Below are 26207 nucleotides of genomic sequence, written 5' to 3'. Positions count from 1 at the left end.
TTCCTCTGGTACAATCTTGTCCTCCACAGAACTGAAGGAACCTTGTCTGAGGAAGGGGAGGATGACCCTCCTACAGGACCAGCCCTGAGGTCACCACAGCCTCTACCCCTACCCCTCACATCTCCACCCCAGTCACGGGGCAGTGTGTCCACTGTCAGAGATGTCCCAGGCAGCATGTCATGAGTGACACATTGCTGCTCTGAGCCTTCTTTGCCAACTTCATCCAAAGAAGGTTCTAGAACAGCCACAGCTAGAAGGAGTCACTCAAGTGCTTTGTGAGAACAGACTCATGGAAGCACAGCAGCAGATCTGTCAACTTTGAGGGGTTTTCAAATGCTGCATGGAGCAGGCAGGCTGAAGTCTGTGTGGAGTGGAGGACTACAAGTACTTGATGGGATGAAGTCCAGTCAACCTGCCATGTGGCAGTCATGTGACATGTGCCAGGGCTTCTCTGATCCTTGGCATCCTCTTCTGAGGTGTATGAAGGTTGGTGGGATGTAGAAAGGCTCCTTCAGACACTGGAGTAGTTTGGAGTCACTGTCTAGGGAAGGGAGACGATCACCCAGGAAACCCAGGGTGGTTACAGACTCGGCAGCAGAGAGCAGGCCAGGGTGAGAGTGTCCTCTGGGCCTTGGTTCTGCCGGGTGCTGTGAAGAGTCCCTGAAGGACAAGAAGAGGACAAAGAGCAGATGGTGGTGGGGACACCGAGCTAGGGTTGGGGACGGAATGTATTTCCTCATCACCTCCATCCTCGCTGTGTCTGAAGTGAGCAGAAACTGACCACTTCTGTGCCTGAGGTTATTAGAGAGACAGACAGACAGACAACCAGTATGGTTGGAGATACCTTGAGAAAAAGATTGATGGGGCGAAGGCAGGAGTGGAGGAAATCTGGAGGTGAGGAAACAGTGATGACAGACCACATGGGAAATGGACAAGACTGGGTAAGACAGGAGTTGAAGGTGGAAGAGAGGAGTACCCGGCATGGTGAGGTTAGTTCCATATCTTTCTGTCAAAAATGGGATCTGGGCTCAAGGGCATGGCCATCCTGTCTGTGACCACAGGGCGGATCTTCTGTAACATGAGAAAGAAGAAGCCAGAATCATGAAGGAAGTTGCTGGTCACAAGGAGGTGGAGATGGGGAGGTTCTTCCCCGACTCAGTCCTCCACATGAGAAGGCCCAAGGGTTGTGTTCCACTTTACCCTGATTCTCTCCTGACTCCTGAGTACCCCAGGGTCCCTGCACAGGGCTCCTCTCCTTCCCCATGGCTCTGCTGGTCTAACTTCTGGGAGGGAATCAGGCCATGATTTGGATCCTGCTTCTGCTGCTGTCAGCTGCATGTCTGCAAGCTGGTGAGTGGTGGGGACCTTGTTAGCAGGGACTCTGCCCTAACCACAGGAGGGGTCAGTGGAGCTGGGAAGAGCAGGCTGTCATGTGGACAGATGTCTGCTGGAGGAGCCAGTCAGTCCTCTGTGCCCCAAGAGAGAGCTCATCCTCAGAGTGGGTCCATCCCAACCCTTCCTTGTCTGTTCTGTCCATATGGGACAGTGGACATAAGGACAGTCCTGCCCTGTGCCCCACACCTGCCTGTGGGTGAAGGCTCAGGAAGCTTTGGGTTGTCCTTTCCATCCCTGCAGCAGCTTCAGATTCTCTCTGTACTTCCCAGGTAACTCTGCAGGATCTAACAGAGTAAATGCCTTTGGGGTCGACCAACCAGCAAAACTCTCTGGTGTCCAGGGCGGCTCCATCGAGATCCCCTTCTCCTTCTACTATCCCTGGGAGTTGGCAGAGGATCCACAGATGAGAATTCTCTGGAGATGGAAGAACTTCCGTGGGGAATTTATCTACAACTCCACGCCACCTTTCATACATAAACATTTCAAGAACAGGCTCATCCAGAACTGGACACAGCCTGAGACATCTGGAGTCCTCAGAATCCTGAACTTGAAGAAGAAGGACCAGAAAAAGTACTTCTGCCGTGTTAGTCTGAACACAAGACATGGCGTGGAGGAGTGGCAACCAGTTGAAGGGACCCAACTCACCATCACTCCTGGTGAGCACATCCCAGGTCAGGCCCTGGTAGCCCTGGCTTCCTTGTACCATACATGTCATTAGAGATCTTACACTTCTGACCCTTTCCTCAGATTCCTCTCATGTGTTCTGTCCTCTCCCCAGAGCTCTGACAACTCCACCTTTCCTCTTCCCCACAACCATCCACAAACCTTAGCTGCTCTCTCTGAGCTGCCCCTCATTGGCCTCAGATCCACCCCACCCCCAGCCTCAGCTCTTCCCAGATGGCCCAGTCTCCTGCTCCTTTCTCCAAACTGACTACCGCCCTGCCCACCCCACCCTCGTTGACACAAATCCACGTGGATCTGACCTCTCCAGGATGGAGCGGCCTTCACCTGGTCCCATGTCAGGGTCTCCGTTATATCTAGACTTTACACCATATCTCGTGCCTTCCACAGTAGGTGCCTTCTGGTCACGTGAACCCCTCCTCCTCTGGGTCCCCCCACTTCACCAGTCTCTAGACACATCCCTCACCTCTCCCTGCTCCAGGTTCTTTTTCCCTCCCTCATTTCCCTCTTCCTCTCCTTCCTCCCCATCCCTCACCTTTCCCACACAGACCCTCATGAACCTCCAAACATCTCTCAAGCAGTAGACACGTGGCCTCTGTGGACTTCACACTATTGCTTGCCTGCCTTCTGTCTTGATTATGTGGAGCATGTATATATGGTGTAAGCATGTATATATGTGCATGTGTGTGCATGTATGTTTGTGTAGGTTCATGTGGGGGGGGGTGTTTAATTTTTGTGCTTGGGAATGCCAGAGGTGGATAGTCATTGGGAGTCCTCCTCTAATTAGACCCACCTTATTCCCTAGAGGCAGGGTCTCTCACTGAACCTGGAGCTCACTGTTTAGGGCTAGGCTGATGGGCTGTGAAGCCCCCCATTGATCTTCTTGTCTCCATCTCCCATGGTGTTGTGGTTACAGGTGCTCACATGGTCTGTCTTACAAATAAGATGTATGACATCTGAGGAAGGAACACCCAAGGTTAACCTCTGACACACATTCAAACACACACACAGACACACAAACACACACACACATGCAAAAATTTAATAAAAAAATTTAGAAAATAAAATATGAAATTAATAGTCAAATAATCAATTATCATTAATTACATTGTCCAATGTCAGAAGTTCCAGTGAAATGTGGGTTTGTCCCTTCCAAATTAGACCCACCTGCCTGCCCCTGGCAAACCACTCCTCATCTTAACCCTGTACTGGTTCAGGATAAACTCCACAGACAGACTTGACAGGCACCTTACATCTGCATTTCTTGTGTCTCCTACATGTTTTCCTAAATGGCTTCTGTTCTTCCAGCCTCCTCCCTCTTCCTCCTTTACCAATGTCTCCAGCCTTGGCGGTAATCTGTTAGGTGCTTGTAGAATGATCAATTTAAGGCAGCCATGTGTAGATGTAAACAACCGTCTTATTAAATAAGAAACACAGAGCCGATTCAGAGAAGAAAGCTAAGGGGTCAGAGCTAAGAGCCTCACCCTTCCTGCTTCAGTGATCCTCTTCAACCAAGAGAGCTCTCCGAAAGGGAGCTACTTCCTGTGTGTTTGTCTTTATAGTCTTTCTGTTCTGCCTTCTCATTGGTTGTAAACCCAAACACATGACTGCCTCGTCACTGCCTGTATGTACAGGCCTCCAGGTCCTCTATGGTATTGAGATTAAAGGCGTGTGTCTCCAATGTTGGCTGTATCCTTGAACACACAGAGATCTACCTAGCTCTGTCTACCAAGTGCTAGGATTAAGTGCGTGCGCCACCACCGCCACACTCTTGATATGGCTCTAATAACTCTGACCCCCCGGCAACTTTATTTATTAACGTACAATTAAAATCACATTTCAGTACAAGTAAAATACCACCATATTTCCCCTTTTCTATTTTAATAAAAAGAAAAAAAGAAAAAGGTTATAACTAACAAAAAAACTATATACAAAAGTACAATAACTATATACAATATATACAAGTAATAAATACTTAAACAATGTCTAGTCCATTTGTATTTGACAAATTCAGAGAAAATAATTTCATTATCTATCCTATTTTGGTAAGTACAAAATGTATCTAATTCACTTTCTATCCTAATTAATCTTCAACTATAACTAACCTTCAACTATAACTAACTAATCTTCAACTCCCTCAGAGACCCAAGAAGGAAATAATATTAGCTAACAAAAATAAAAACAGGAAGTGCATGCAAGCAACTTCCAAAAAATTTGTGAGTTGACAGAAACAGCCAGCTTTCTGGACAGTCACCTGAGGTTTCTCCACAGTGCTGGGGCATCATCTTCAGCCTATAGGCTTAGCGCATCTGACAGACTCATTTGTGAAGTAGGATGTACACAAGGTCAACAGTTCAACCTCACATTGGGTGAGAGCAGTCCATGTACCAGAAACACCTGAATTCCACTAGTATCATGTCATGATTCAGGATTTTAAATTCTGGAAATTGTTGATGTTTTTTTAATTCAGCTGTCCATTCTTCTTGGCTGTGTATATATGGCTTCATCTCAGCATTCTGTTCTTCTCCACATCCCTCTATCAAATGCCAGTCTACTATTGAGAGGCATGAGCTTAGTTATTCTTCAAGAATAACTGTTTCAGCTGCTGTTCCATAACACATCAGAAGCCATCGGCCCACTGCCTGTTCAGCTGCCTTCGAAGAAAAGGGCACTGTACCTTTTCTGAATTGTGAAGGCCACTTCAGGGATGGTGCCATATTGTCCTGGCCTCAGAAGATGCCTTTTGATAAAGCCATAACCACACTTGTTTTGGCAAAAATCAGTAGTCCTTTGTTTCATGTCCTGTCTGTCCATTTTGTCCTGTTGATTTGAGGATACTTTGTTGTCCAGTGGCTAACTTTTGCCACAATGAAAGTCAACTCCATATGCAGTTTCTTCAATGCCCATATTTTCTCTGAAGTAGATTGGTACTGCCAGGAGCCAACATGTCTCATAGTCATAACAAAAAAGAAAAATTTTCTAAGTTATTAAAACGTTTTAAATGCCATATTCTGCAGATCTCTGAAGGGTTTGAAGATGACCTGTCTAAAATATATCTGCTCAATTTTTAAAACATATCTAATATGAATACAAGTTCTATTGTAATGTCTAACTACTAACTTTCATTTCTTTATATCCTAATAGTTGGTAATAATAACATTCAAGGATCAGAAAATTGCATTGTTAAATGAACAGTATAAGTACAATTAGAAATATACATATAGCATTTTCTAACAATATCAATTTCAATATAATTTGCATACAATATAAAACAATCCAATCCAATGTAAAGTATTTAAAACTAGTAATTGTCTTTTTCTTCTTTTCTTTTCTTTTCTTTCTTTCTCTCTCTTTTTTTTCAAAACAAGAACCTTAAATCTAATCTCCTTTGCTTAGCCTTTTTCTAACCCTTGACAACAACTTGTAACCAACCCCCCTAAACAATGAAAATTATCCCAGAACCAAAACCCATTAAAAAGACCAAAAAACCACCCACCCCACACCACTTCTTTGGGAATGTGGGAGTCGTATTCTTAATATTGCTTCCTGCTGGGTATGGGCGAAGTTATCTTTATCCTGAAAGAAAAATTTTGGATTAATTGTCAAATTCTAGGAAAGGTAACTATATCCTTCATTATCCAGTCTGTGTATAATGCCAAAGTTCAGGGTTTATCTCAAGTCCTTATTCAAGTAGTCTTTGAGACTGGATCATCTCAGCTAGTCATCTCAAAATTGCTCTAAGCACCTTGTAGTTCAAAGCTGATCTGTAGATGATGTTTGACAGCTTAGTGATATTATTATTGTCCATGTGGAATTGTTGTTGTTGTGGGGCCCCATCGTCTTCCTGGAGACTTCAGTTGATGTTAGGCCTGGCCGTGAATTCCTGCAGAAAACTGATAAGAGACTCGAACACAAAGACATATATATGCAGCTAATTGAAGCCTTTTTTCTAGAATTAATTAGTACTCTATATGACCATTCATATCTTAACAAAGTTTAAAATGTATATATAACTATATATCTATATATATTAATCTTATAAATTTTGATATAAAATTCATACTTTAAGAAAAGTTTAAAGAATCAGAATAGAATCAAAGAGTTGAGATTAGTAATCGAATAGTCCCTTAATTAATTTGGCTTTTCTCCTGTCCCATAGCAGAAGATGGCTCTTTTATTCTGGCATGATACAGGGAGTTTGCATTTTCGTTTTAACAACATGCTTGAATTTAAAGAAGGAGAGAGCCATTCCCAACTCCAAAGTCAGCTTTAAATTTTAATTGAACTGGGACTATTAGAAGACCAATAGTGTTAAATCTATAAAGAAAAGCAGAAACAAACATTTAGGAAGACATAAAATTTTTTAGATAATATATATGCATAAGCCGTTTCACTCTGTTTCCTGGAATAGATGATTTGTCCCTTTTCTTCAGTTGTCTCATTTGTCCAGTGTTCTTCAAATTCCTTAACCTTCATTCTCCTAAAAGACAAAAACACAAACCTTTCCCCAAGACTAATTTTGGGGATGTTCCTTTTTGGCAAGTTATTATCTGATTGAATGAAAAGGCATGTGTTACTGGTATAAGTTAGTTTAAATTGGATGTTCATGCTGGTTGAAGAACTATCACCTCCTCTAATTAAGAGGTTTCTCTTGTTCAAATCGAACCTTTATCAATTTTGATGGTACCCACAGCTTATCTTCTCCTGTAGAAACAAAAGCAAAACCTCGTCCCCAACATAACACATACCCTGGTTTGCATTCTGAGGTCAGCACATCCTTAAAGTATATAGGTTGATTTAATTCTGTAGTTTTTTCTATTATCCAATGTCTCTGCAGCTGTTGTTCCTTTCTCATTGGCAATGAGAAAATTCAAAGTTAATAGAGTATTATGCAGTCTATTTCTGGGGGGTTTTGTTACCCCTTTCTGTTTATTTAGCATATCCTTTAGAGTTCTGTTTGATCTTTCTATAACTGCTTGACCTGTAGGATTATGTGGTATGCCTGTAATATGCTTTATATTGTAATAAGCAAAAAACTGTTTCATTTTAACAGAGACATATGATGGAGCATTGTCAGTTTTGATTTGTGCAGGTATACCCATGATGGCCATAACTTCTAGCAAAGGAGTGATTACAGAATCAGCTTTTTCAGAACTCAAAGCAGTTGACCATTGAAATCCTGAATAAGTATCGATGGTATGGTGTACATATTTCAATTTTCCAAAATCTGCAAAGTGAAACACGTCCATCTGCCAGATTTCATTCCTCTGAGTACCCTTTGGGTTACATCCTGCTGGTAACGGCGTTTGATTGTAGAAGGAACAAGTAGGATATTTCTTTACTAGTTCTTTGGCTTGTTGCTAGGTTATGGAAAAATCCTTTTTTAAACCTTTACTATCGACATGATGTTTTCTATGAAATTCTGAGGCCTCCAGCACACTTCCTATCAATAATTTATCAATCTCATCATTGCCTTGTGCTACAGGGCCTGGCAGACCAGTATGGGATCGAATGTGAGTTATATATAAAGGATGACTCCTTTTCCTGATTGTATCTTGTAATTGAATAAATAGTGAAGTTAATTGTGAAGCATCAGGGATAAATTCTGCAGTCTCAATATGTAATACTACTCTTTCAGCATACTGAGAGTCAGTTATTATGTTCAGAGTTTCTGAAAAATCCATTAATACCAACAGAATAGCATACAATTCTGATTTTTGAACTGAATTATAAAGACTTTGAACCACTTTACTTAAATTTTCTGATTTGTAACCTGCCTTTTCTTGTATGTTGGCATCTGTATAAACTGTACGAACTCCAGATATGGGTTTTTTCCCCATACAATTCGAGGCAAGATCCTATCAGCTCTCTTTATAAGATCAATTCTATCACTTTTGGGATATTTGCTGTTAATTTCTCGCAAAAAATTGCTGCAAGCTCTTTGCCAAGGTTCACTTTCTGTCCATAATTTTTCAATGTCCTCCTTAGTTAAAGGTACGACAATTTCTGCTGGGTCTATTCCTGCTAATTGACAAAGTCTCAATTTTCCTTTCCAAATCAAGTCAGAGATTTTTTCCACATAAGTTTTTAATTTTTTATTTGGTTTAATTGGTAAAAACATCCATTCCAATATAATATCTTCCCTTTGCATTAATATTCCTGTAGGAGAATGCCTAGAAGGTAAAATAACGAAAATGCAATCCAGCTTTGGATCAATACAATCCCCGTGCCCTTCATGTACTTTCTTTTCTACCAAGGCCAATTCTTTCTCAGCTTCAGGTGATAATTCTCTTGGACTATTTAAGTCCTTGTCACCTTCTAAGGTTTTGAACAAATTATGCAGTTCATCATTTTTTACCCCAACAATAGTTTGTAGATGAGAAATATCTCCAAATAATCTTTGAAAGTCAATAAGAGTCTGTAGTCTATCTCTCCTAATTTGCACCTTTTGGGGTCTAATTTTTTGTAACTCTATTTTATATCCTAAATAATTAATAGAATCTCCTCTTTGTATCTTTTCAGGAGCAATTTGTAATCCCCAGCAAGGCAAAATTTTCTTTACTTCTTCAAACATTCTTTCTAAAGTATCTGCATTTGAGTCAGCTAGTAAAATATCATCCATATAATGATAAATTATAGATTTAGGAAATTTTTTACGTATCACTTCCAATGGCTGTTGTACAAAATATTGCCACAGAGTTGGGCTATTCAACATTCCCTGTGGGAGGACCCTCCATTGAAATCTTTTAACTGGTTGAGAATTATTATAAGTAGGCACTGTGAAAGCAAATCTTCCTCTGTCTTTTTCTTGTAAGGGTATTGAAAAGAAACAGTCTTTTAAACCAATAACTATGAGAGGCCATCCTTTTGGTAACAGAGTAGGCAAAGGAATTCCAGATTGTAGAGAGCCCATTGGCTGAATTACTTTGTTAATTGCTCTAAGGTCTGGTACCATTCTCCATTTACCAGATTTCTTTTTAATAACAAATACAGGAGAATTCCAAGGGCTAGTTGATTCTTCAATATGATGAGCATTTAACTGTTCTTCTGCCAGCTCTTCTAAAGCCTGTAGTTTCTCTGTTGTTAAAGGCCATTGCTGGACCCATACAGGCTTGTCTGTTAACCATTTTAAAGGTAGAGCTGTTGGTGTCTTTGGAAGATTATCAGTTGTTGTGCCCTGTTCTTGTATAATATGGATGGCTGGTGACCACTCAGAATAATGCCTTCTAATATTTCTCTCAGAAACATGTGCTAGTTTATGATTTGTTTCTGAGATTGGAGGGATGTTAATCTGAGTATTCCATTGTTGCAACAAGTCTCGACCCCACAGGTTCATAGCTATGTTAGCCACATATGGTTTTAATTTTGCTCTCTGTCCTTCTGGACCTATACATTCGAGCCATCTTGCACTCTGTTTCACCTGCGATAATGTCCTAATTCCTAACAGTTGAACATTTACCTCCTGAACAGGCCAAGTTAGATGCCAAAATTTTGGTGCAATTATGGTAACATCCGCACCTGTGTCTACCAGACCAGACAACAAAACACCATTTATTTTTATTGATAATTTTGGTCTTTGTTCATTAATAGAAGTTTGCCAAAAAATTTTCTTTATGTTTTCTCCTGAATTTTCTATTCTCTCTGTTTCATCATCCTGACCAGCATGACTTATTCCAATAGGCATTTGGTTATTTAATTGCTCTGAGTAGGGGTTTCATCTATGACTGCAGGAAAGGTTTGAACTGGATTTGCTATTGGGGCCTGCATGAGGCCCCTCTGGGAGTTTCCCGAACACTGAGGCAAAGGATTACCCTGTCTGTCCCTTGTTGATCTACATTCGTTGGTCCAGTGTTTTCCCTTACCACACCTTCTGCATACTCCAGAAGGAAGGGGCATTCTGTTGCCATTGTTCCTTGAAGAAACATTGTTTCAAGAATGACCTGTTTACAGTCCCTTTTCAAATGTCCTTGCTTTCCACATCCAAAACATCTAACATTCCTCAAACCTTTTGAAATTGCTTCTCCTACCCACATAGCATCATGCTCATGAGCTTCAACATTAACCGTGTCTCTAATCCAATCTTTCAAAGGTGCAGATCTTGCCTTTAATGGCCTGATTATTCTTTTGCATGCTGCATTTGCATTCTCAAAGGCCAAAGGTTCAATTATTATCTGACTAGCTTCTGAATCCAGGACCATTCTCTTTACTGCTGAAGCCAGTCTTTGTAAAAAATCTGTGAAAGATTCTTTTGGGCCTTGTATAACCTTTGTAAATGACTCAGTTTTTTTCCTGGTTCCTCAACTCTGTCCCATGCATTCAAGGCTGCCGTTCAACATAAAATTAGGGTTTGGACATCATATAAACATTGTGTTTGTGCAAACGCATATTGACCTTCTCCAATAAGCTGATCCTGGCAGACTTGTATTCCTTTATCCCTCCATTGTTTTTCTATGTTTTTAGCTTCATCCTTGAACCACTATGTCTTTTTTCTTGTCCCCAGGGCCACGTGCACACTAGACAAGGGCTCTGTCATTGACTTACTCCTCATCTCCACTGTGAGTTCTTCCACCAGTATTTTTTTCAATCAGCATTTTAAAAATTAATTCATTAACTGAATATTCCTGCCCCTTGTTTTAAAAATATTAAAATTAACAATAAAAACACATTTTTCTTTTTTTCCATTTCTTTAAGACAGAGTCTCATGTGTCCATGCAGGTCTCAAATTGCTATATAACCTATGATGGCCTTGAACTCTTTCCCAAGGGCTGGGACCAAAAGTTATTTTACCACTTCTGTGTCCCCTGTTTGAGATGGACTCAGGGCCTTGTGCACCCTAGGCAAGCACTCCACCACTGAGCTGCATCCACAGACTCCAAAAGAAATGTTTTATCCAAGCAAAATATCCTCATTTAGGGCAAAGATATCGCACCTGGAGAAATATTTGCAACAAGTATTGAAAAGAACACTGTGATTGACAAATTAATTCTATTTCCATAATTTTAATTTTATAGCCAATTCAATAGTACTCTCCTTTGCACGTTTTCTATTTTATGTCTAAGCAAAGAGACCCCTAGTGATAGATTTCTCTCTCTCTCTCTGTCTCTCTTTCCCTCTCTCTAGCTCTCTGTCTCTCTGTCTCTCTCTCCCTCTCCCTCTCTTCCTATCTTTCCTTTGATGGGTCTTTCTCTAAGCTGAACTCACAAAGTGGGCTAGGACAGTTGGCAGTGAGCCACAGAGATCTGCCTATTTTCCCCTGAAGTGCTGGGATTACAAGTGCATGGCAACACACACAGGTCCCTGGGGATGCTGGGAAGAGGAAGGGTTGAGTCAGGAGTCCTCAGGCAGATGCAGAGGAGACAAGATGAGACAGCCCTACTGAGAAAAAGTACCAAGTTAAACATGGATAAGAATTACGGGTTAATTTAAGTGTAAGAGCCAGTTAGTAATAAGCGTGAGCTACCAGCAGTGCATTTATATATAGTTATATTAATATATAATATAATATATATTAATTACATAAGTCTCTGGGTGGTAATTTGGGAAGTAGCTGCCAGGTTTAGGGAGTTGTTGAAGGGACAGAAACTTCCACTTACACCAAAGCCCCACACTGCTCTTCCATGGAAGTGCCCGACACCTGTGATAGCAGCATGGCTGCAGGGTACAGTCACCGCTATTGGGGAAATGGAGTTGGCACTGTAGGAGACTGATGGCACCAACCTGGACAGAAATCATCCCACAGCAGGTCCCTATGGGGATTCAACAGAGGACTTGAAACTAGAACAGAGCCCATGACTTGGGATTCAGGGAACAGCAGGTGTCCTAGTTCGAGTTTCTCTTGCTGTGAAAAACTCCATGACCAAAGAACTTAGGGAGGAAAAGGTTTATATGGCTTACACTTCCCAATCACCTTCAATGCTAACTTCCTTTGTCTCCTCCCAGCCCCCAAGACCACCTCTCCAAGCCCCACCACTGCAACTTCTGCACTCACCAGAACTGCTCTTACAGCCACAGAAGGGAAGAACAGTGGGAAGAATCAGCCCCTGGGTCTGGGAACCACAGTTGGGTTGGCAGTGGCTGCTGCTGTGCTCCTGGCTGGGGTTTTGGGGTTGATAGTGTTCCTCGGGTGGAGGAGAAGGAAAGGTAAGTGGTCCAAGACTATACCCCCATCACACTTCGTGAGTGTTTCCACAGAACAGTCTACACCAGAGTCCTGGAAGGGGATTGACGACAGCCCAGATGGGAGGGTCAGGGGATAGCTGAGTCAGGAAAGAGCTTGAGTCCTGGACATTGTCCTCTAACACACTGGAGTGTGCACACTCACATACACAGTGAATAAAATAATCTAATACAATTAAAAAATGAAAACAATGACAGCCAATGGTGATCCACACCTCAGTAAGTGCACTTGGGAGGTGGAGGCAGGAGGATCTTGAGTTCAAGACTAACCTGGATTATATAAGAATTTATCTCAACCCTCCTCCTTCTACAAAATAGCTCAGAAAGGGCTGGGAGTGGTGTAGAGGACACTCTCTGGCCTTCCAGGAAAGGGAAAACATCTCAGGAACTCGAGAGCAGTGTCCTGCTGGTAAAGGAGGCAGGAGATGACCAGAGGGAAACTGGTAAATCAGGTCCCCAAGCCTCTGATACAAGAGGACAAATGAAGTGCTATGATGACATCAGTGTGTGTGAAAGGTCTCAGATGGGGATTCAAGAGGGTCACTGGGACAGATAACCAGGGAGGAAGGAGTTTACTAAAAGTTATCGATGCCATGGACAGACAGAAATGTAGATACCAACATGGTAGGGCACTCTAAGGAGATTTCAGGCTTCACCAACATGGCAAGGACTCCAAAGAGGAAAGAGGGGTTCTTTTTATATCCTGCTTTGGATAGGGGTGGTTTCACTGCACAAGCTGAACCAGGAAGGAGGCAGGAAAGGGAACAGTATGTGTGGACACTAATACCATCATTGACTAAAATCACTCCCAGGTGAGAAACCCGGGACCTGGATGGAAGCAGGTCAGCTGGAGAGAACAGTGTCTGGACAGTGTCTCTGTGAGAGGTGAAGGGCGGTGATGTGGCCTGAGCAGCAGCTGGTTCTGACATTACAGTCTTAGGGTGTAGAGAACAGACTGGAGGGGGCCAGGCTGTGTCACTTTGCCACAGTAGACCTGCACATGGGGATGAATGGCCAGAACCAGGAAAATGTTGAGGCAAAAGCTTTCAGACTTTGTGATGAGCCTGGTGTGGTAGTGCATGTCTGTAACTCCAGTGTGTGGAAGGGGCAGGCAGGAGGATCAGTAGTTCAAAGTCATCCCTGGGTGCAGAAGTCCTCAAACAAACACTCAGTGATTAGATGGATGACATGGGGACAGAGAACAGGAACAAGTCTGAGTGTGTTGAGAAACACTCTGGTGAAACCACCAAGCCATATAGGGACTGAAAGAGGAAGTGTGTTTGAGAGTGTGTAATGGCGGTTACTTTTCCACTGTGGTGATAAAACATCATGATCAAACGTAACTTGTGGAAGGAAGAATTGGATTTGGCTTGTGGTCCAGAAGGAAGGTTAATAGTGGAGGGGCAGCTGAAGCAGGACACTGAGAAGTCACATCTTCAACACATGCAGAAAACCAGGGAGAAAGCTGGAAGTGAGGCGGGGCAATACGTTCTCAAAACTCACCTCCTGTGACACATAACTCTTCCAGAAGGCTGCACCGCCTAAATGGTCCATAACCTCCCAATTACGACAAAGATTTCAAATAGGTATGCCTGTGGTGAAGATTTTTCACTCAAACCTGCACATGGATGGGATGACCAGCTGAGTTTCGGTTGTATTTGAAGTGCTGTGTGGATCTCACGGAGTTGTAGGAAAAAAAAAAAGAACAAAAAGAAAAGTATACTTGTAAGTCAAAAGAGAAAACACAGAGAGTTAAGAACACTGGCTGCTCTGGCAGAGAACCCGAGTTCTGCTCCAGCACCCACATCAGGCAGCTGACAACCCCCTATAACTCTGGCTGCAGGCCTGTCTGAAGCCCTCTCCTGAATCCCACAGGCTTTACTCTCATGGCACATAAATTTAAAATTCTAAAAACAAAAAGTAGCAAGAATCTTAAAAGTTCTTATTAATAAAATGAAACCTGAGGCCAGTTATTGGGGTGAATGCTGGAAGATCAGAGACGCAGAACAAGCCACAGTTACCTCACCTCACCAGTTCCTCAGCTGATCCTGTTTCCTCAGACTGGAAGCCTCTCAGTCCTCATCCGGAATGAATCTCAGCTGAACTGCTGCTAGAATCCTAAAAGCTTAACCAGCCAAATGCTTCTCCTTTCTGGTCTTCACGCCTTATATATCTTTCTGTTTTTGCCATCACTCCCTGGGATTAAAGCTCACTTGTTGGGATTAAAGGTGAGTGTCACCATGCCTGGCTATTTCTAATGTGGCCTTGAACTCACAGAGATCCAGAGGGATTTCTGTCTCTGGAATGCTAGGATTAAAGGTGTGAGTGCCACCATTTTCTGGCCTCTGTATCTAGTAGCTGTCTGTTCTCTGGCCCCAGAGAAATTAATTTTAGGGTGCACAATATTTTGGGAAACACAATACCACCACACAAAACAATAACAAAAAACTTTAAAAGCTATGGTAGCTAAATAAATAAATGAATAATAAGTTTTTCTAAAGAATACGGTAGCCCTCAGAGGGTAAAAGGTGTCAGTGTCCAACCGTGGGAGCCACATGGTGAAGGAAATCGACTACTGCAAGTGCCTTCTGACCTCCATACAAACTGCGGCACACCCCCTACCATATAATAAATAAGTGGGAAAAAACTGTGGTCATTAAAACAGCAAAGTATGCACCAAGACAAATAGATCAGTAGAGTGAAATATAATCCAGAAAGAGGCGGTCTCTAAAGGCACACAAAGGAAGTTGTGTGAATGCAGAGTAGATGAGGCAGGGGTGGAGTGAGGGGAACTCAAGGTTGGTGAAGGAAGCAGAGGAGACAGGGGTGGACATGGACCTAGCAGAGATCTGGGGAGGGTTGCTGTGTAGGACACAGCCCAGCAGAGGGAGCTCAGGCTCCTCTCTGACTGCCTGGGGCAGGTTCTCTGCTCCCCTGTCCTCTGAAGGTGGTCTGAACACACAGGACAGCTGAGAGGGATGATGGAGGATCAGCACTGATGTCACACTGACACTGTTTCTTCCCCACAGGACAGAGGACTAAAGCTGAAACCCCAGCCAGGTGAGCAACATCCGGGTCCTCTGCAAGACTAGCCAGTGCTCTTAACCACTGAGCCATCTCTCCAGGCCCTTCAAATAACATAAAAAAAGGAGAACCACACTCAGGACTCTTCACACCTCCCTAATCACTGACTCATCCTGTCTGCTCCCTCCTTGTCCTCTATGACCTCAGGCTCCTCAGGGCACCAGATTCTCACTGACAAGGAGTGCAGAGGGTCTCAGGAGTCTCCTTCCCAGAACAACACCCCCTTTAGGCCTCAGACTTCCTCCCTCTCTCCTTCCATTTCCTGGGCTTCCCTCTCTGTCTCTGGTTCCTCTCAGCCTTGAACATCCGCCTGGATTCAACAGCTCTCCCACCTTTTCCTTTCTTCTGTCTGTCTGTCTCTATGGTCAGTGAGCCCCACTGCCCCAGAATCCTTTGTTCCAGATCTTCCACATCTCTGCCCTTTTCTCTCCGCCTCCCAACCTCTCCACCCTTCTCTCCTGCCTCTTCTTTTCCTACTGTACATGGCCTGCTCTCACCCTTCCTCCTCCAACCCCTTTTTTCTGAGACAGGGTCTCATTTAGTCCAGGCTGGCCTCGAACTCACTCTGTAGCCAAGGATGACCTTGAACTTCTGATCTTTTGCCTCCACCTCCCAACTGTTGGAAGGACAGGCAACGTACCACACCAGGTATATGACATGCTGGGATGGAACCCAGGGCCTTGTGCGTATAACTGAAGCATCCACTAGCCACACTACATCCCAGCTTCCCCCATCTCTCCTCTCCCTGGGGCTTTTCTGACCAGATGCCCTTCTTCCAGTCCTACTGACACACTTCAGGTTGTTTGGGGGTTTGTTTTGTTTTGTTCAGACAGGGTCTCCCACTAGTCTGGAACTCACAGTTAGACCAGGTTGGTTGGTCAGTGAACAGAGGAGTCCCCTGTCTCCACCTCCTGAGCACTGAGATTACAAGCATGCACCACCATGCCCAGTTCTGTGTATGTTTTAACATGTTCCTGTGTGAGTACATGTGCAGGTGCACATCCACATGTGCCCAGGAGGTTAGGAACCAGAGATCAATGGTGTGTCTTCCTAAATTGCTCTCCAATCTATTTTGTGTTCCTGCATAAATGGTTTGCTTTTTTGTTTGTTTGTTTGTTTTGTGTGTGTGTGTGTGTGTGTGTGTGTGTGTGTGTGTGTGTGTGTATGTGTGTGTGTGTGTGTGTGTGTGTGTGTGTGTGTGTGTGTGTGTGTGTGTGCACCTGTGCATGTGTGTGGAGGCCAGAGTCTATGTGGTGACTCCCCTCAGGCAGGGTCTCTCATTAACCTGAAGCGCATCAGTTGGGCCAGGCTGCCCAGACAATGAACTTCAGGGATCCTCCTCTCTCCACCCCACTCTCCAGGCACATCGTGTCCAGCTTTTTTCACATGGATCCTTAGGGATCTAAATCTGTGTCTTCGTGTTTGGGAAGTGGGCACTTTGCCAGCTGAACCATCTCTCCAGCCCTCCACTTTATTTTTTGAGACAGGGTCTTTCACCTAATCTAGAGCTCATCTGTTAGTCCAGGCTGGCCAGTGAACTCCAGGGATTTATCTGCCTGTCTCTGCTTCTCCAGCATCCAGCATTCTGTGGGTCCTGGGTCTGCAATCAGGACTTCTGTTTATGTGACACTTACTTTCCTAACTAAGCCATCTCTGCAGCCCAGCACCTGGTGTCTTAACTCTTTCCTGTCCAGATTCTGATATGTTGTCCATTTGTTCCTATTCAGGGACCTCATTGCAAACACTGAGAATGTTGAACCTGAAGGTAAATTCTGCCAGCTTCCTGTATCCCCACTGGGCTCTGCCTTCTTCTCCTAAGACTCCACATTTACATAAGCACCCTCATATTTATCTTTTCCCTCCTTCACCCTGTCCCTTCACATAACCAAAGTCCTCGGCTCACTGTTGGAACTCCCAGCCATCTGTCTCCCTTCCTGTCACAGCTTGACCTCAGCACTCCATGTTCTTTTTTCTCTAGGGCAATATATGGACCCCAAAGAGAACCCCAAGGTAAGCCACTCAGACTCAGGCCTGAGGGAAGTTAAAGGGATGTTGAAGAAGGAGGCAGAAGGGGGGAGGCTGCAGGTGTGGAGAGGACACTCAGGCTGCAGCTGCTGCAGGTGTGGGCAGGACACTCAGGCTGCAGCTGCTGCAGGTGTGGAGAGGACACTCAGGCTGCAGCTGCTGCAGGTGTGGGCAGGACACTCAGGCTGCAGCTGCTGCAGGTGTGGGCAGGACACTCAGGCTGCAGCTGCTGCAGGTGTGGGCAGGACACTCAGGCTGCAGCTGCTGCAGGTGTGGGCAGGACACTCAGGCTGCAGCTGCTGCTTTATGGTGGCCACAGCTGCACTGCTGCCATCTAACCTCTTGTCCCCACAGGATAACAACATTGTGTACGCCTCCATTGCCCTCTCAAGCTCAGCCTCTCAGGGAACACCACCCTGCCAGCCCGTCCATGGGAACCCCCAGGAAGAGACTGTGTACTCCATCGTAAAGGCCAAATGAGTGGGTCTGGGTGACCATCTCAGAGTCACCTCTGTTTCTAGTAGGAAGACTCCCAGCTTCCACTGATACCCACAGCCAGAGACAAAATCTCTTGGGTCACTGATACCCATGGCCAGAGACAGAAATTCACAGGTCAGGACGTTTGAGCTGAGAGAAAATGAGAAATTCTCAGTTCCCTTTTTAACTTCCTAGACCTTTCTCACAAAAATAAAAATCTACAGAATTAGCCTAAATGAATCTAATTTAGAGTCACTCACATGACCCTTAACTTCTGGCCCTCTAAGATCCCCTCCTCTATCACTTTTTTCTAGCTGCCCAAGGCAGGGGATGCCCCAAATGCTGGCAGCCAGTCTACATGATGTACACTCACATCTGGGAGGGTAATAACCAGTACACAGTGACTGATTCCCATGGACCACCACACTGGACATCGGCAACAACCCTAGATAGATGTGTGAGACAGGGAACTAAACAGCAAATGGTCACAATGCTTTCCTAAGTCCATGTTGCTCCCAGGAAGTTGGGGAGCCAGGACTCACAGACATGCTTTTCTGAAGGTTCCCCAGGCCTGGGTCCTGCTGCTGTCCCCAGCCTCCTATACTTTCCAGAGAAAGCAGGGTGCCACAGGGACATGAAAGGAAGCCCAGCCTAAGCAGTGGCCCCATAGACCTGCTTTATTACCCAGGATGCACAGCTCTGACCTGAAGCCTGGAGCAGGTCACCAACCCCGACATTCAACATCTGCTCAGGATCACTGAGAGGTAGTTAGCAGTAGAAGGACCAGAGCACACTACTCCTCAAAGAGGCCCGCCAGGAACTCCTCTGAGCCATCCCCCTGCTGCGACTCCCCTCTCTCTTCTGCCTCTCCAATGTCTCCCATGAGTTGCTCCAAGTCCAGGTCACTGGGACCATCATCTTCAGGGGGGATCCTTGCTGCCTCCTGTGTCAGGGGCTCCTGAGGTCCAGGACCTTCCTTTCCCCATGGACAAGCCCCGTGTGGAGCTGGTGGACCAGGGCACTTTGATACAATTTTAATTTCCTTCTCCTCAGGTAAGTTGGTCACTGAGGCCTTGCTTTCGGGAGACTTAAATTTTTTTAGGGCCTAAAGAGAACAAAGGACATTTTGAGAGTCCCTTTAAGTCAACCTATCCTGATGTTTTACAAGCCAGATTTCTGGATTCTTATGTTTAAAGCGTCTGAAAGGATAGAATGAGGAACATGGACTTTCATGTCACTCTTGGACTCCAGCTTTGTGTTAGCTGTGTGTTCAACATGGGTCTTGAACAAATCTGAACACTTCTGAGCCTTACCTAGTACATTTTTATCTGAAATGTCAAGGGCCTGGAAGAATGGATCAGCAGTTGGGACAGCTTGCTGCTCTTATAAAAGACTGGAACCCACACCTGGCACTGTTAACAGGTCCAAGAACCTGTGTGTAGACAAATCCTAGGCCCTAAGGAAAATCCACTCCCATCCTCTACTTAACGGACATAGAATTAAAGTGACTCTAACAACTTCACTGCTGTCCCCACAGATCTGTGCGTCTCTCAACCTTGTCAGAGATGCTTCTCCTTGCAGCAGGTGACAATTAACAGAGTCACTCAACTGGTCAACGTCCTGAGAATGAGAGACTGTGGCACCTCAGTCCTCATAGGGACATACCACATCCCTCTTCCCAAGGCTCAAGGATCGTTAAGAAAAGAGGGGGGTCAGGACAAAAGGCGGTATAAGGGCCAGAGGTAGTGGAAACTGTATTTTCTGAACACACCAGGGCAGTTGCACAAATGAACTCACAGTGATTGTGACAGCAGGTATAAGATCTACACAAGCTTAAACAGATAAAATTCAGTGTGGAAAGGGCATGAAATCTCACTACAGGCTGAGAAGCTACTGGCATTGTTTACAAAAGGTATAATTCTATTTTGTGTGGACGGCTGTTTGCCTGGATACATATGAATCAAATATAAGTTCCCAGTTTTTCCTAGGGGCTCAGCCCTCCAGGAGGTAAGAGCAGCATCTGAGAGCTGGAGAGCAGCAGCCTGAGAGGCAGCAGAAGTCCGACTGGGATTCAAACCCTGAGGCTGAATCTGCAGGGTGGCAGCAGCCTGCACTCACAGGGAAAGCTAGAGAGCCAGTTTCTAGGGAGACAAAAGGGAGGCTTGGTGAGTGCAGAGCAGGGAAAGCAGGGAGGAGACATGAGTTCAAGGCAGGGGAAGGAAGCAGAGGGAGAAGGACATGGACAAGGGCAAAGGACCAGGAGAGCTGAACTCAGAAGCAGCCACGGTCACAGGGATCTTGTCAGCTGAGGTGGTGTCTCCTCTGAGCATCCCTGGGGTGTTCACACAAGCCGACAACCAGGATAATGGTCTGGCCAGTCATCTATGGGAGTGTCCATTCATCATCTCCTCCCTCCAGACAACTGGGCACAGGTAAGGAGCCTCAAAGCTGTTACTCCAGGGGTCATGTGACTTGCCATATCAGTTTCCAATGTTCAAAAAGGACAAACAGCAAAGGAGCCCACAGCAAAGACTTCACTGAACCAACATTCTCAACAACGTTTAGGTCAAATCCCCTTAGGGTGAAGGAACATCACTGTTGGAATGGGGAGCAGACATGGCTTCTAGCATGGCTACCAGTGTTGGGGATTTGTGTTTCCTGGCCAGAGCCAGGCGATTAAAAGAAGTACTAGAAGAAGCCAGGCAAAGTGGCATATTCCTGTAATCCCAATGATTGACTGTAGAGATAGCAAGACCATGAATTGGAGGCTCCATTAGTACCTACTGAGTTAGAGGCCAGCCTGGGCTACGTGAGACTCTGTTTCAAAACCAAACAAACAGCAAATCTCATAAAAATCCAGAGAGGTCATGGAGGCTGGTCATCCATTAGCTCACTTTGGTTGGAGACAGAGAACTTGAAGACGTCACCAGTTTTCTCTTTAGATTCACATAAACAAATTCTGTGACAATTAATATTTTCTTTTAAATAATATATATAATGTTGAAGAGGAAATTGGGCGTTTCTCCATTTCTGTGACCTCAAGCTCAGTGACCTGTGAGTTTCTGTGTCTGGCCTTGGCTATCTGCAGAAGCTGGGAGACTTCATGGAGAGGAGCAAGAGACTGAGCTGGTCACCCAGCCCGACTCACTGGGCCTTTAGTACACTATAGAGTCTCTTCTTGGGGTCCCCTAGGCAGGGGTGCAGGAAGATGCTCATGCTTGGGTTGAGCAACACATGAGGGAGATGAAGATGATGATGTCATCCTAGGGGAGAAAGAAGAGGTCAGATGGGGGTGGGGCAACTGTGCTAATGTAAAGTCTCAGGTGCAGCCTGAGTGTCCTGTCTACACCACCAGCCGCCATCCTTCCACCCTTTCTAGCATCTCCTCCACTCTCCTCAGGACCCAGTCTGGACAGGTAACTCTGGGTCTGTATGTTGTCACTGGGGTAAACAAATAATGAGTGGGAGGGTAGGTGGTGTGAAAGGATGGGTGGACAGATGGACAGTTTTCATCAATGGTGATATCTGTAGGGTCGGGACCCACAGGAAGTGCACTGTGAGTAATTTGAGGGGAGTTTCTGGAATTGGAGAATTCGGAGAGAAATAGAGAGAGTGTTGAGCCTTTTGGGTATAATGTTCGAGTCTGAATGCTGGGGACACTATCAGGAACTGGGGTCTGAAGAATCACATAGCCATGCCTAGAGAGGCCATGTTTAGTCAGGATGAGGACTGTGTAAACATGTGGTGGCAGATCAGCTGTGAGACGTGCCTTGTATGATTGTGTGTGTCTGTGTGCAGCTGCATATGTGTGCAAGGAAGTGTGTGCTCCTGTTTGTGTAGGCCAGAGGACAACCTCGGGCATTACTCCTTCTCAGGACACCATGCACCTTGAACTATTTCTTTGGTTAGATGGTCCTTGTTTTTGTTAGTTTGTTTGCTTTTTGGGTGTGGGGACAAGTTCTCACTATGTACCCCTGGCTGGCCTAGAACTCCCTATATAGACCAGTCTACATTCAAGCTAACAGATGCTCACTCATCTCTGCCTCTGCCTCCCAAATGCTAGAATTAAAGGCATGCACCACCATGCCCATTTTCAGGTTTTTCCATTATATTTACTTATTCATTCTACAGGGGCCAGGCAGACATGTGCTACAGCCTGAGCAGCAGCCGGGTACTAACACTGCAGGCTGACACTCCCAATGGTCACACACATGTGTGCATGTGTGCATACATACCAAAACTCCAGGCTGCTCTTCTACAGATAGTGCCCCTCCCCCATGAAAGTATCATGGCTGCCAGGCCCAGTCACTGCTATTATGGGAAACATGGTTGGCATTACAGGAGACTGATAACAGCATCCTGGACATAAATAATATTTCATCGCAGTGTCCCTATGAGGATTCACTTGAGTTCAGGCCATGAGAGTCTCACAAAGCATATGTCTTGGGATTAAGGGGCCAGCAGGTGGCAGCAGTGAAGCTGAGGACAAACTGGAGTAGCTTTTGAGTCACTGTCTAGGGGAGGGAGACAATACCCTGGAAGCCTATGGTAGTTACAGACTAGGCAAGCCAGCAGGCCAGGGCAAGAGTGTCCCATGGGCCTTGGCTCTGCCGGGTGCTGTGAAGAGTTCCTGAAGGACAAGAAGAGGACAAAGAGCAGATGGTGGTGGGGACACCGAGCTAGGGCTGGGACTGAATGTGTTTCCTCATCACCTCCATCCTCGTTGTGTCTGAAGTGAGCAGAAACTGACCACTTCTGTGCCTGAGGTTATTAGACAGACAGACAGACAGACAGACAATCAGCATTGTGGGACACATAATGAGAAAAAGTTGAGGAGGGGAGGGCAGGAGTGGAGGAAATCTGGAGGTGAGGAACCAGTGATTACAGGCCACATGGGAAATGGACAAGACTGGATAAGACAGGAGGTCAAGGTGGAAGAGAGGAGAGCCCGGCATGGTGAGGTCAATTCCATATCTTCCTGTCAATAATGAGGGCTGGGCTCAAGGGCATGGCCATCCTCTCAGTGACCACAAGGAAGGATCTTCTGCAGTGTGGGAAAGCAGAAGCCAGAATCATGAAGGAAGTTGCTGGTCACAAGGAGGTGGAGATGGGGAGGTCCTGCCCCACTCTGTCCTCCACATGAGAAGACTTGGTGGTTGTGTGCCACTTTACCCCGATTCTCTCCTGACACCTGCACACCCCAGGATCTGTCCACAGGGCTCCTCTCCTGCCTGGTGGCTCTGCTGGTCTCACTTCCTGGAGGGAATCAGGCCATGACTTGGATCCTGCTTCTGCTGCTGTCAGGTGCATGTCTGCAAGCTGGTGAGTTTGGGGACCTTGTTAGCAGGGACTCTGCTCTAACCACAGGAGGGGCTGGTGGGGCTGGGAAGAGCAGGCTGTCATGTGGACAGGTGTCTGCTGGAGGAGCCAGCTGGTCATTTCAACCCCAAGAGAGAGCTCATCCTCAGAGTGGTTCAACCAACCCTTCTCTGTCTTTTCTGTCCCACCAGCCATAAGGACAGTCCTGCTCTGTGTCCCACACACACCTGTAGGTGAAGAGTCGGAAATTCTGTATTGTCCTTTCTATCCCCTGTAGAGGGGTCAGATTCTCCCCATTCTTCACAGGAAACTCTGCAGGATCCAAAAGAGTAAATAGCTTTGGAATCAACCAACCAACCCGCCTCTCTGGTGTCCAGGGCAGCTCCATCGAGATCCCCTTCTCCTTCTCCTTCCCCTGGGGGTTGGCAGAGGATTCACAGATGAGGATTCTCTGGAGATGGAAGCACTTCCATGGGGAATTTATCTACAACTCCACCTCACTTTTCATACACGAACATTTCAAGAACCGGCTCATCCTGAACTGGACACAGCCTCAGACATCTGGAGTCCTCAGAATTCTGAACTTGAAGAAAAAGGACCAGACAGTGTATTTCTGCCGAGTTCATCTGAACACAAAAGAAGGCACGAAAATCTGGCAGTCCATTGATGGAACTCAACTAGCCATCACACCTGGTGAGCCACCCTGGCTCTGGCTTTGATTCCTCTGGCTTCCTTGTCCCTCAGATGTCACCTCAGGCTCCACAACTCTGAGATTTCTTTCATACTCCTTTCCCTTGGCTCTGTCCAGGCCTCTGCCAACAGGATCTTTCCCTTGCAGTTGTGACAAGTCTTTGCTGTCCCTCTGACCTTGTCTGTCATTCTCTACTCAGAGGGAACCCCACCCTACTCTAAGCTTCATCACAGGCCCTCCACCCTACTTCACCCCTTTTTGTTCCAAATCTAATACTGTGGTTCTTCCCACTTCTACCCTTCCCCATCACCTCGAGGTGGAGTTACTTCTCTAGGATGTAGCTGACTCACTTGGTCCTACAGCAGGGATCCAATTAGTCCGTCTATGGAGCATCTTCACACAGTCCCAACCTAAGCCAAATACAAACAGTAGGCGCCCATTGGATGTTCTTCATGCCCTACAATGCAATTGTAACCTCTGCCTGTCACCACAGTCCCTATTTCCCCTCCTAATCCCCAGGACACATCCCTCACCTCTCCACCCACTCCCTTGTCTCTTCTCAGTTTCCCAACTCTCTTCCCTTCTTCCTTGCCCTCCCCTGTCCCACACAAGCCCCCAGGATTTTCAATACAGTGTCTCCGGGTCCATGATGTGGCTCTCTGTCTCCAGACAGAGCAGCGACTCTGAGGCAGAAGTAACTGCAGGCCCATGCCCTGGGATCACCGCGACCCATCCTAGTCACTGTGTGGTTCCACACATGGCCATACCAGAGCTGAGGGAGCCTATGTGCTTGGTTATCGATCACAACCTTCCTCTGTGGCTATTAATTTGTTTATTTATATTTGGTTTTTACAACAAAGAGACTCACTATATATTCCTGGCTGTCCCAAAATACACTATGTAGACCAGGCTGGCCTTGACCTCACAGAAATCTGCCTGCCTCTGGCTCCCAAGTGCTGAGACAGTCATGTGCGACCATGCTCAGCTGTGGCTCTTGACTATATTAAGGTCATCCTGTGAGAGGACACTCACAGCACAGTTCTTGTGCAATCTCTACGGCTGCCATGTTGACCTGATGTAATGTCAACCAGCAGCTGCCAGGGCTCAGGGAAGGGAAAGGAGCTGTTTGAAGGGTCTAGGGCAGTGGTCCCCTACCTATCCTTTAATACAGTTCCTGGTGCTGTGGGGACCCCCATCCATGTAATTATTGTGTTACTGCTTCGTAACTATAATTCTGATACTTTTATCAATTTGTAATGTAAATAACTGATATGCAGGATACCTGATATGGGACCCTTGCGGGGTTAGGGACCCACAAGTTGAGAACTGCTGGTTTTTTATCCAAATAGGTAAACTTTGTGGAAATTAACCATAGTGAAGATTGTAGAGCAAACGAGTATACTCTTCATTGAGCTGTACACTTAGAGCTAAGATTACATATTTTCTGTTATACTTTTTGTGTAGTCAGTGTGTGTGAACATGTGGGTCTACTAAATCGGGTGTGTGTGTTTGTGAATGCATGAGTGTGCACATTTGTTCATGTCCCTATAGAGGATAAAGGATAACTTCAAGTGGCATCCACCTTATTTTTTGAGACAATGACTCTCACTGGCTTCCAGATTCCCAAGTAGGCTGTATGACCGGTGAGGCCTAGGGACAAGCCTGTCTCTGCCTCCTCAGTACTGGGATTGCAACTCTCTCAGCTCTGTTTGGTTTGGAACTAAGTACGTATAGACAAGGTTGGCTTTAACTCACAGAGATCTGGCTGTCTCTGACTCTATGGCTAAGATTAAAGGTCAAACTGGCTTAAACCAGCTCTTTATATGGACACTAGATATGAAACTCGGGTTCTATCGCAGAAAGCAAAACACTCTATAGACTGAATCTTATCTGCATGTTACAAACATTCATAACAAAATCAGTTGTACTTCTGTGGCTTAGTTGTCTGTGACCAGATGACAATCCGAGGACACAGCTCCAGGACAGGTGGAGAGTGAACATTTGAGTTTGCTCTCCTGGAGTCTCAGCCTTCAGCTTGTGTTCCCCTCTCTGAGAACTTCTAACAGCTGTTCCCCATCCCACATCCCACAGAGGAGACAAGGTGTGACACTCACCCCATCCCTCCCTCATCCAGGGGGATCTGCTGAATCTTCATCTCTCCCAGGCATCAGGACCACCATGCAGAGCTCCTTCATAGTCACCTCTGCAGTCACCACAGCTGGCCTGGAGGACACAGGGGGCCTGAGGAAATTTTCACTTGTGAACCTGGGAGCCACGGTCGGGGTGGTTGATGGTCTTCCTCTGGTGGAAGCAAAGGTAAGTGGTCCAGGAGAGGCCCTCACCTGAGCTTCCCCTCTGA

General features: G+C 45.6%; 1 protein-coding gene across 1 annotated transcript; it reads left to right on the top strand.

Moving 5' to 3' along the window:
* Nucleotides 1-1170: 1170 nt before the first annotated feature.
* On the top strand, nt 1171-24578 carry LOC128120298 (paired immunoglobulin-like type 2 receptor alpha). The gene is made up of 7 exons (XM_052754109.1): nt 1171-1350; nt 1665-2066; nt 12016-12216; nt 15282-15312; nt 17064-17101; nt 17315-17346; nt 17716-24578. The coding sequence occupies exons 1-7, from the start codon at nt 1302-1304 to the stop codon at nt 17839-17841; spliced, it is 879 nt and encodes a 292-aa protein (XP_052610069.1). The 5' UTR covers nt 1171-1301; the 3' UTR covers nt 17842-24578.
* Nucleotides 24579-26207: the final 1629 nt, after the last annotated feature.

This window comes from Peromyscus californicus, unplaced genomic scaffold (assembly GCF_007827085.1).
Source record: "Peromyscus californicus insignis strain IS unplaced genomic scaffold, ASM782708v3 Scaffold_2__1_contigs__length_46816999, whole genome shotgun sequence".
NCBI classification, from domain to species: domain Eukaryota; kingdom Metazoa; phylum Chordata; class Mammalia; order Rodentia; family Cricetidae; genus Peromyscus; species Peromyscus californicus.
The sequence above is the reverse complement of the archived record's forward strand: the minus strand, read 5'-3'. Positions and strand labels throughout refer to the sequence as shown.